Source organism: Centruroides vittatus, unplaced genomic scaffold, assembly GCF_030686945.1.
Source record: "Centruroides vittatus isolate TY-2023 unplaced genomic scaffold, ASM3068694v2 contig_875, whole genome shotgun sequence".
Taxonomy (NCBI): domain Eukaryota; kingdom Metazoa; phylum Arthropoda; class Arachnida; order Scorpiones; family Buthidae; genus Centruroides; species Centruroides vittatus.
This window is the reverse complement of record NW_027122567.1, coordinates 3,903,314-3,915,834: the sequence shown is the minus strand read 5'-3', so window position 1 is coordinate 3,915,834 and position 12,521 is coordinate 3,903,314. Positions and strand designations below refer to the sequence as shown.

General features: G+C 27.5%; 2 protein-coding genes across 7 annotated transcripts in view; one reads left to right on the top strand and one right to left on the bottom strand.

Annotated features, from left to right (window-relative positions):
• LOC136983040 (protein kinase C and casein kinase substrate in neurons protein 1-like) overlaps positions 1 to 12,521 on the bottom strand; it is an 85,430-nt gene that overhangs the window by 22,780 nt on the left and 50,129 nt on the right. For 5 of the 6 annotated variants that reach the window (XM_067279660.1, XM_067279658.1, XM_067279662.1 and 2 more), the window contains exons 7-8: positions 7,013 to 7,120; positions 6,438 to 6,583 (exon numbers count right to left, since the gene is read on the bottom strand). In XM_067279660.1, the coding sequence (XP_067135761.1) occupies positions 6,438 to 6,583; positions 7,013 to 7,120 (254 nt within the window). The remainder of the gene's footprint in view (positions 1 to 6,437; positions 6,584 to 7,012; positions 7,121 to 12,521) is intronic. The other variant, XM_067279664.1, reaches the window with a different exon arrangement.
• LOC136983044 (CD9 antigen-like) overlaps positions 1 to 12,521 on the top strand; it is a 285,455-nt gene that overhangs the window by 234,514 nt on the left and 38,420 nt on the right. The window lies entirely within an intron of this gene.

Here is a 12,521-nt window from a genome sequence, read left to right as displayed (position 1 = left end):
CAGGGATATCTACCATTTTGGGTGCACACTAAATTACTTAAGTAGTGCAATGATTGAAGAGAGTTATTTATATGGGAGAACCTCTATATATCTGCTGTAACACTGGGCAATACACTGACCTTAGAAATCCCGCAACTGTGGATAACATTATTCAAACAATGTAAATTATGATTTTACATTCTCATTTGTACCACAACCAAATACAGCTCACTTAATTGCTTTTTAAGTATTTTTGAGGATATTACATCATTTTCAGTGCGTTTCTATAATTTTCGAAAATATTTCAATTTTAATTTTAGTTTATTCTGTATTCCATCCACATGCCTTTGATAATTTGAAAAGTCCATTCAAAAGCCGAACATTCGAAAATAATTGTATACGATTTTTCGCTCAAGGATGGGAGCTATAAGCTATCGAAAGTTCTAGCGAGTATGTCTAAAATCTAAAAAGTCACAATTTGTAATACTGCAACATTGAAATGTTAATTACTTTATTTTATTTGAACATTGGAGTGAAGTGTATTTTACAATTAAGATGCATAGTAAATTGGGGCAGTTAAAAATAAATTTGTTATACTGATAATTTCATTATGCCGACGTTTGCTAATAATATTTTACTGTACATATTTTACTTATTATTGACATCATTATGCAGTACCCTTGCCAAATTATTAGACCATGCAAAAAATTGATAATTTCTTAGTTTTTGATGCAATAAATCAATAATAATGCAATTGTTAATAAAATTATTTAAAATATTTATGTTTATTGTGTCTTTTGAAATAAAGAGTAATTGATTGATTATAAAAATTTTAATATAATAAAATTTAAAAAATTAATGAAAATTAGTGTTTGCAGTTTGCATTAACCACTGTTAATATGACAAGGAATACTTTTTATTCATTTTTAAAAATTTTTGTTCTCATCAATGGGCTATATCAATTTAATTATTAATATATCTTAAAAACCTTGTTCTTGTTTTGTAGTAGAAAGTTGAATTTTCTTACATTTACAGTGTTGCTGTATAAAAAATTTATTAGAAGTGTTTGCAATATAATACAAAATAAGAATAGAATAAAAAAACTCATTCCTTAAAAACATTATTATAAAAAAAAAATATAGTATAAAATGTATGATATTAGTCGACGGGTCTAATAATTTGGCAAGATACTGTAGTTAACTGTCTGTAAATTTCTTTAAAATAATTTTTAAAATTTGCAAAGTTTAATACATGTATATAAATATACAGTAGAGCATCAATTATCCAAATCAATTGGGGACTGGGGTTGCTCGGAAAATTGATTTTTCAGATAACTGATTATGTATGAAAAAATATATTAACCTATCCATGTTGATATTTGTTCAAATCCTGGCATGTCCTTATGGTCGCACCAGAGCTGCCAGATAAAACACACACACCAACAAAAATAATATTGGAGTAGCCCAAGACAGCAGCGCGACAGCACTAGCAGAAATTTAAATTTGCCAACTGGAAAGCTTTTGGTTAATTGACATTTCGGTTGATTGATATTTGGATAATCGATACTCTACTGCAGGGGTTCCCAACCTTTTTGTGGCACAGGCACATTTGAGATTGCAAAAAATAGTAAAGGGTGCAAATCGGACTTTTAAAAAAAAAATTATTATGCCCTTTATTCCTTTATTATAACATGCATTTTGTAACATATTTACTACAGCATATTATATATTTATTATAAAAGCAGAATTAGTGCAATCTTTGACACTGCATTTCATTTACTAATTTCTCACAGTTGGGAATGTATGATGATAATCCCAATAGTAAACAATCTTCAAGGTTGGCATTTGTAAGTTGAGATCTGATTTTTAATTTTATAATATTCATGGCGGAAAATAAAGATTCACACCAATATGTGGAACCAAAACAGGATTTGATATGGAAGGCTCCTTTTTTTCAAAAGATTATAAATTTTATGATCAACTAACTAAATTCCAAAAGTTTTCATCTGTATCATGAGATTTTAATATGATGTCATTTGAAAATCTAAAATCTCTTCTTCAATTATCAATGTTTCTTCTTGAAGTTCTGCTATAGATTTAGCAGTTTCAGTAATGTCTACTTGTGTAGTAAAAGGATTTACAAAAAATGTAGCCATGGGTTCGATAATGGTAAATTGCTGGAATCTACTTTCCAACTGTTTCAAAAGTTTTTAAGATAAGTAATAAATAATGTTAGGTCAAAATTATTTTCACCAGTCACTTTTTTCATTCTTGGAAAGTGTACAAAAGTATTTTTCAACAAATTATTTATCCAAAACTTATTTTGGCTTTGAATGCTTTTATAGAGCTATCATTTCAGCTAATGTTAATTTTTCCCTGGATATCCAGGTTTAAACTGTTCAATTTTTCACATATGTCAGTTGAAAAAGCCAAGTCCATCAACCATTGTAGGTTATCTAGTTGTTCAAATGTCTGACCTTCTGAAATAAGGAATTTTTTTCTCTCTTCCAAAAGATAAAACAATCAGCCAAGTGCTTTGCCTTTACTTACCATTTTATATTTGTATGTAAGATAAGGTCAGCTTGGAAAGATTTGTCCTTTTCTACAAGGGCTTTAAACAATCTGTGTGATAAAGGATTTGCTTGAATTTTGTTAATTATTTTAACAACAACATTCGTAACATGTCCAAAGGATAATATTTTGGCACATGATGATTCTTGGTGTATGATGTAGTAATAATATATAAAGTAGGGAAAGGATTCATCTTTCTTGCAATGGGAAATGAATCCATTATTGCAGCCCATCATTGCTGGTGCACCATCAGTAATTATTGCTGATAACTTGTGTAAAGGTATATTAATTTCTGTTAAGTAATTTTTAAAGTTATTATAAATATCTTTACCCTTGTTTGCACTTGCATTGATAGTAACTTTAATAGTTCTTCTTTCACACTAAAATCACTGAATACCATTCTTATCATTACTGCCAATTGCACTGTATCTGATAATTAGACATGTCAACAGATATGAGAAATACTCACTCTTCCAAATCATTTTTCAATTGACTTTGTAAATAAATCTGTTGAAATCACCTGGATTCTTCTTGTACTTGTATTGTTTGATAATGGTAAATCTTGTATTGCTGAAATAATTTCTCGCTTATTAAAAAATCCTTCAAATAATGAATCGGCTCCAACAAGAAATGCTTCCTTAATTAATTGACTTTCTAAAAATGGTGTTTTTTGTTTTGCCAACAAAAGTCTTAAAAGAGGCAATAGTGGAATTTTTATTTTTATTTACATGGCTGGTAAAAAATGCTTACATAATCACAATTCTAGTTGATTAAATTTTCTTTTTTTTTTTTAATTTGGATTTAGGCAGATAACTAACATCAAAAGAACTGCAATTGGTTTTTAATGACATTCAACGTTGTATTTTTCTGCCAATGACACAACACTGTTGCATATTAAGCAAATACTTGAAATACTCATTTTGGGGTAAAAAAAACACAAAACAACGATAGCATGTGATGACAACAGTATGAGTATACGACACACGCGGTAACAATTAATACTATATTACTAATACAATAGAGATGCTGTAGGAGACATGATTTTAATAGGTGTGGTAAATTGTAGCAGTCAGTGTAGCCCAAGTGTAGCCAATTTAGCAAATTTCTCACTACATCTAACAAGATTTTGAAATATTAAAGTAACTTATTTTTTTTTATTTTTAAGATTTAATTTTTATATTATTATTTCAACACTTTGCCATGGACACACATAAATAGCTCCGCAGGCATAAGGTTGGGAACCCCTGCTCTACTGTATATATCTTTACTAAAACCTTTAATTCCTTTTTGAAAACAATAATTACAAACATTCTATTCAATAACATTTTGTTTGTATATTAAATTTAACTGATTTGACATTAGATCATCATCAGTGATATAAAAAACAATTTTTAATGTTATAGGTAATACTATCCTAACAGAATTTGTCTGGCAAAATGATTGACACACATGCATTACTTGATCTTTTAGGTCAATCGTTCTCTACCAGTGTGTCAAGGCATACTGGGCTTCTGTAAAGCTGTTAAGTATATTACAAGATAAATTTAAAAAATTAAGGCAATTTTTTTTATACAAATCTTAAAAGAATACATATAATACTTCAGAAATTTGTACTATACAGATATTAAAAAAGATATACAGATATGAAGGCCTGAGTAAAACTCAAGTTCATGTATTGAAATTTTCATGAGTCAGACTGGGAATTTGAACTTTGGCTAACACTGAGATAAAATGATGAAACAAGAAAATAAAATTGTCAAGTTGAATATTAAAGATCAATCTTTTGTGCCTGATTTCAATACAAATTTGGAATATTTTTGTCAAATACTGAAGAACAAATTTTGATCAATTACATATTTTCCACCAGTCTACATGTTTCCACTGACCTGTGAGATTTTCACTACCTTCCTGTTAGTTTAGAATTTAAAAACACAGTTAAAACAACTTAGACTACATCTGTATCCTGTTTTTCTACAAAATGATTCTGAAGGGCTCCAACAAGTATGGCACATTTTAAAATGTAATGTGTATTGTGATAACAATCATCACAAACAACGGCTAAGTCCCAGGGCAGAGGTTCAACTTCAAGCCAAGATAGATTATATACTAGTGGAAGGATTTTGCTTTCTAGTGGAATATAAAACTAATAATATACTTTGAGTTGTTACTTCCAAATAATTGTGATAATCATTTGGTTTTGAGATTTACCTCAAACAGTTGAATTAACTGAAGTTGGCTTTGGAAAGAAAATGATCTTTGATCAATAGAACAGGTGTTCTCTTCTATCAAAACAATGCCAATCCAAATACTGCTCAACATTAAAGGAGAACTAGAAAACTGGCTGAGAAAAGTGTCATCAACCTTATTCATCTGACCACATACCCCTATCAGATTATTACTTTTCAGAATTCTTCATAATCATTATGCTGAAAGTATTTAAATGCTTTATGTGCGTTCTATATAAAATTAAAAAGCAATATCAAAAAAGGGTTCTACATTAGCATGATCAATTGTGCAGTTGTTAACAAAAGGCACAAGAATTCAACTTTGACTAAAAAAAAATAACACCTTGATCAACTATTTGTTGTTTTGTAATATTTTACAACAAACGTGCTGCAACTTATGCATGATTTTTCAATTGTGCCATGATCATAAAAAGGTTCAGAACCACTATTCTAAATATTAAAAATCATCATATAGTAGAATGGTTTATAAAAAACATAAATTATTCCCAAGCTTCATTCTTCATATTACAAAAATTAGCTAATTGTTAATCATACTTGCCTCAAAACACATACTTTTTCATATATATTTAAAATTGTCACTTAAATTTTGAAACAAATTTTCAATAACAATATTCATTTTAACTATTATTGTATTCTCATCATATTTTTCACTATAATCATATATATTTTTTGTTCTCATTAAATCTCAAGTAAATGTAGATATGGACATTTCATTTAATTAAAAAGTTCTAACAATTACATAAAAAAATTAACAATGCATAAATATTTAGTATTTTATTCTGAATACAAAAATGTGTTTACATAAAACTTAAATGACAAATAAAAGAGAAACGTTTACTGGACTGTAAAACAAATGTACTACACCTTTTAAGTATCCAGTAGGAAGTTTTTAATCTAATAAAAACTTCCTACTGGATACTTAAAAGGTGTAGTACGTTTGTTTAACTTAAATGACATTTAGAATCTTTGTAGAGTTAAAAATAATATAATGATTAATGTTAACAAAATAAACTACATAGGAATTTGTTAGTATACTTACACATCATAGAATTGATTGTTATTTCTAAAATTTTTCTCTTGCAAAAATATTATAAAGCAAAAATGACTTTTTAATAAAATTTATTTAAATACATAAATAATAATACTGTAAAAATGTTTAAAAATAATATTTATTAACTTATATACTTGTTTAAACAATTTGTTAAAATGTTATATTACAAAATTTAATAAAATTATTCTGCTTATTAAAATAAAATATCTTCAAAGAAACATAATTTAATGATGTATAGAGTTTATTAAAAATTGCTAAATAAACTTTAACCATATTTAAAAAATAAATTACAGAATAAAGTAAATATATCACAAAATTATTTTCAATGTGAAGAAAATTGTATTAAATATAATTTTGGAACAAATATATAACATAAAACTTATATTTCATTTCTTCATAGTCTAAATTTTTCTTGATTATTATTTAATATCAATTCTTATATTTGCTATTTTTTAAAAATCGTTTGTATTAAATATTAGAATAAAATTATTATTAGGAATCTGTCAACTACATAGAAAGGAACTAATTTTGTTCTTATATTTCAATAAGATTGTCGTATGTTTTATAGAAAAATCAAAATTTTGTACTCACGAGCTAATAGCAGAACTTCTGTTAGAATTATCTTTTCCTTTTTCTTTATCTTCACCTTTACTATTTATTCTTGTAAGAGTAACTATTTCAGAATTCCGACCCTTTTTGTCCTTTTTAGCAACATTGTTAAGTTCTGGTGTATATTCCTATATAAAAAAAAAAAATAGTTATTCCAAATAAAGTATTTTAATTTTAAAAATATTTTAAATTTATACAAATGTTTTAGGAAAAAAAATACATTAAACATTTCATATAAGTCAACTATTTAAAGAAATCAGAAAGATGATAATGAAATCTTAATAGAAATGGTTAATCATTCAATAGCAACCATCACTTATGAAAACTGTTAGGAATTTTTTCCCCTTCCAAATTAAATTAGAAAGTAACCTGAAATATTTTAGAATGCAAAAATTTATATTTTTGTATTAGCTTTCATAACCACCACCTATAAGTGTAAAAATAAAAAATAAGAATTTAAGGAAAAACATTAGTGAACAGTGGATATTTGCTATTATTAGGTGCAGCAGATCACCTACAAGAAACAGAATGAAGAATAATAATAAATAATCAATTACTGGTTGATCATCTCCAATTCTTTGCTGATTGACTAAGGTAATTCCACTTTCTGGAAATGAGCCTTTCTTGGTCTTCCCTGCTATTTCACGAAATTCTTCAGAATAATCCTATACATCAGTAAACACAGTATAATTTTTCACAAAAATATATCAATTTACCTAAACATTGTTTAATTCAGATACCACAATATTTATTATAAACTTTAAATTACTGTATAAAAAATAGTGAGCCAAAAATTTTTATATTGTAATATTTTTACATAAAAAAAATTACAACAATTTTTATAAATAATTTCCAATATAAAATTTTAGAGTTTTAATAAATTTTCCAATTTTATTCAAAACTTTATGATTTTGTCATAAAGACATGCTTGAATATTAGTATCATACCTTTGTTTTTGTAATTAACATGATATATTTTAAATGATATTTTTATATGTACCACATATCTTTAAATATAGCAAAACTTTGAGTTTGAAAGATCACCCTTTTCCCTATAAAAATGGGGAGAAAAGATTTAAGAATTTTAAACTTTTCTTCAGAAAAAACTATGTAGTTCAATTTAAATGCTACTTTTTGCTAGTACTAGTGTAGAAATAGTAAATGATAAAGGAACAAAACATATATGAATTGTTTGCTATTTCAACAATTTGTTAGAAAGTAATCATGAAATGAGAAAAATTATTGATTATGAATTATTGTTAACTGTTAGAAGAAATTGTAAGCAAGTATTAGTTTTTAGGGAAATTTACATAACTAAATTAGGCCAAACTACTATCAGATTACATTGGGCTTCTTTACCATTATTTTTAATTAGTTTCTAAATAATTTGCTACTAGAGGAAGGCATTAGGTACCATCTCTTATTAAATTTAATAATTATAAATTAAATAATTTAGAATAATCTGGAAGAAAGGAATTGATCTGGAAGAAAGGAATTGGCCTGGAGCGGGACTTGAACTCACAACTTCTGCTTACCTTGCAGATGTGTTGCCAGTTATGCTACCCACGCAAAATTAAACAATCATGGAAAGGTAGCCCAATGTAATTCAGATGTTTAGCTTATTACTAATATATTTACTAACATCTTGAAACCCAATATAACTAAATTACTAATATAATGCTATCTTTTAAAAACAAAATATTAACAAGACTGGTCAAGCCTATCTGATAGCAGGCTCCACAAAAGTGAATCAAATATTTTCTAAAATAAATTTATTATAATATTTAATTTAATACAATATACTAACTGGGTAGTTCTTAATATAGCTTACAGTGACTATAAACGAAAATGTTCAGTTCCCTTTTGCGCATGTGCATGGACATGCGCAATGGTGGATTGAATGGAACATAACACTTATGTAACTCCTAAGCCTAATTTCCAACATTTGAATCGAATGAATGGAACGGAAACATAATGCTTAGGTAATGAAAGTAAAGTCATTGTGCATGCACGTGGAAATTGACAGACAGACAAAAGTCCTAACATAAGCACTTCTCCACTACAGTGAAGCATACTAAAAAGAAATTAATTCATTTTGAAGTCCTAAAATTTATGCAAAACCACTATTTTGCCAATTTTCTAAGTTCTCTATGAATAAAGATCTTAAAAATTGAGAAAAATAAAAATTTAAAATTTTTTCTTTTTAAGAATTACTTTAAAAATGCACTCGGAAATGATTTTCTTAGTAAATAACACACAAGGTGATTAGAAAAATACAAAATTCATTATTGCATTTTTAACAAACAAATTGACATTTTTCAATAATGCATTACAGAAGGTATTGAAAAACACCTTTCATCTATATGCCAACATGACTGAACTCTTCTTAACACTACTAATACAACTTCCTATTAGTGGTTTTTAGACCTTCAATGATATCAGGATAATTTCAATAGTCACAATCCTCTAAAACTCTCCATAAATAATAGATCCGATGATTAGAGTCCTTTAGAAATCAATATCTCAAAATATTCGGTACACAGTGTAGTATCTCAATTTAGTGTGTGAACATTATCTTATTGAAAACAGCTCATTGTAAATCATCATCCAAATGATTAATAAATTCTTTTACAATTACATTGATATTAGCATTGAAAATTAATTATTTTGTTTAAGATAATGCTCTTTCTCAAAATCACACATTACATTCCAGTTTTTTGATTATGTAAAAATTTTTAAAATAAATTTTGTTAGATTTATTAGCTAATCAGTAACAGACCAAACTACTTAGATACATAAAACTTGGTTTTATGTATCTAAGTAGTTTAACTAAGATGTTTAACATACTTTAATTTTAATTAAAGTATGTTAAATTTTTAACTTCAACTAGCAAGAATCTTCCAAACCAAAAGTAATGTTTTTTTCTAAATTAATGAATAGCTTTAATCTTGTAAGTTTTCAGAGGTGACAAAACATCTCTCTATAATTCATTGGTAATATTTAATCATTTGACTAGACTAAAGCAGATAACTTTAACTTCAAATAATTTTATAAATTTCCTCAAACTCTTACATTTCGTCTTTTATAATTGCATTTAATAGTTTTACAGGATATCTATGCAATATTACTATTGCAAACAATATTAATTTACTGGATACTTTCAAACTTGAAAATTTTACTTCAAATTCAGATTAACACTTCAAGTAACGATGATAACAACAACATTCAACAATAAAGGTTATATATATATATATATATATATATGTGTGTGTGTGTGTTATATATATGTTACATACAGTCAGAATGCATTTTAACTAGTTGAAACTAGTTTATACTGGATGTCTTTGTTAAAACTAGTTTTAACTCAAATTCATTTTTTGACGAGCAGTAAATTCTAGTTTTAACTAGACAAAACGGGTTTTAACAAAGACATCCAGTATAAACTAGTTAAAACGCAGCCTAACTAAAAACTGTTTTGACTGCAACATATAGAATGATTCGGAATAAGACGGTAAGCGGGAAAGATGCCTACTTTTTGATATTTTCAAATGGTGACGTCTGATATTGTCATGTGTTTGTATGATGAATCGTTGAGCCAATATTAAGTGCGGAAAGCTGTAGCTGGCTACCCTTACCTCATTTTCTACATCTAAGAAGAATAAAAGCAAGATAAGAACAAAGTTTTTGTTGCAAAATATTTCTAGAATCATTTTAAAACTAGAAGTTAAAATAGATTCATAATTTAGAATATATTAAAAATTGCAAAAAACAATTAATATGTGATGCAGTTAAGGCTTTAAAGTTTCCATTGTGAGCTACCACTGATCCCGATCAGACATGCTGGAACACGTAACTACATTAGGCATCTTACCCCGTCTAATGGGAAAGATGTCATATTTTTCATGGGGTAACATGCCTATTTTTTGTTAATTGAATTCCGATATGCCTATTTTTAATAAATTTTTGTTTTCTCGTTTTATTGCAGGATATGCATAGAAATTATATAAGGACTTCTCAAAAAAGTTTTTGCACTGAAAAAAGCTTTCAGCTAGCTATAGAGCACGTTAGAATGGGCAGAAACTTAACAATACTTATACTGCGCTGTTATACTTACTATGAAGTTCTTTGTACTACATATGCAATAAATTAAATTTGGTTAAGATATTTGAAAATTAATTTTATGCAATTATATTTGTTATCTTACCCTAATGGCATTTGGCATCTCACCCGGATACTTAGGGTGAGATGCCTAAAATGCCAGACAGTAAAAAAGTCGTCATTGCAAACACAATATACAATTATTTTTCATATACTCCAAAGTTTTATTTGAAAAACATGCTCAAGCATATGATATTTTCGTTAGAGGCCTCCAAAACCCAAATTATCGCTATAATTTCCTTCATAAGCAAAATGTTAGGCATCTTCCCCTGTTTTAATCCCAATCATAACTTTATTTATTTCCCCCAAACATATTTATGTAGCTAAAATTAATTTTAACTAATGTTAAAAGTTAAAACTAGTTTTATCTAAAATCAAAATATGTACAGCAGTAAATTAACTAGACAAAATGGGTTTTGTCCTGTTAAAACTAGAATTTACTGCTAGTCAAAAATGAATTTGAGTTAAAACTAGTTGAAACTAGTTTATACTGGATGTCTTTGTTAAATCCCGTTTTAACTAGTTTCAACTAGTTAAAATGTGTTCTAACTAAAAATGGGTTTTGACTAACATATATATAGAATCAAAATTATTAATATATTCATTCATTAAAAAATGGGTTTTATCATATTCTAGCAAAATTGTATAAAGAATCCATATAATAAGTAGTTGTAGGATATCAATTTGTATACAAATTATAAGAAGTTTATTTCAATAGCATACCGTAAAACCTTTCTACCATATAAATTATTCATTTGGATCAAAAAGTGTAGCAATTTCAGGCTGAACAAAATTTTTCAATCTGCTAATGACTTTATACCAACTCAAATTTATTTACCTGACTATTAACATGTTAACTGCCATCCGACACACCAGCTGTCATGCTAGTTAAGGCCGCACAGAGCCATCCGACTGCCGGCCGTCGCCTGACATTGCCATAACCAATGTAGTTTCACTCAAGGTTAAATTATCCTGGCTTCATAAGACGTTTTACATCCTAGTGGTGGCCTCTTGCGGACATCTAAGAAGTTGGTTTCTGACTGCTGACTGTTGAACCACCCCATGAGGCTCATGAAGTATTTCGACAGTCAGCGGTCAAACCACTTCATCTGATAATGTTTTTTTAATAGTGAATAGTTAAAAAAAGGAAAAAATATCGAAAACTAGTTAAATTATTCTCTTTTGTTACATATAAAGTAATTAATATTAAATAGCCCGTGGTCTTATAGTCTCCGGTTTGAGGCCATATGACAGCCGGTCATTGTTGATATATATTTTTTTATCTTCACTCTACTGACTGTTATATAACAACCCTACTATTTATATCATAATAAAATATTAAATATCAAATATTCTCATTGTGGCCTGAAAAAACAGAAAATATCATATTACAGTTAGCCTGATAAAATGCAAAATATCATATTACAGGTGGCAGTTAACGTGTTAAGGATGTAATTTATATCTTTTCTATATATATAACTAATTGTATAATTAATTTTTTAGACCTATTAACTTAAAAATAAAAAGGTAAGTCAAATCTAACAATACACAATTTTTATTTTGGTAAAATTACAAAAATATTAAAATTTCTGTGAAAGGGCATCATCACATTATACTTTGATACAAGTAAAATATTTTAAAGGACAAAAGTTCAATTGATGAAAAGTTCCACAAAGACTGAAGCATACACCTCACAACAGACTCCAGCAGTGGCCTGCAAGTAAAGGTTGGTTGTGAGGTGTATGTTTCAGTCTTTATGGAAATTCTTTTAAAATATTTGAGTTTTTGTTTTTGTTGAAAGCTAACTGAAACAGTTGAAGCAATTTTATATTTTACAATGAAAACTATTTGCTACATTTGCTCAGGAAAATTTCTTTTGGTATAAATTGAGTTTGTATAATTTACCAAC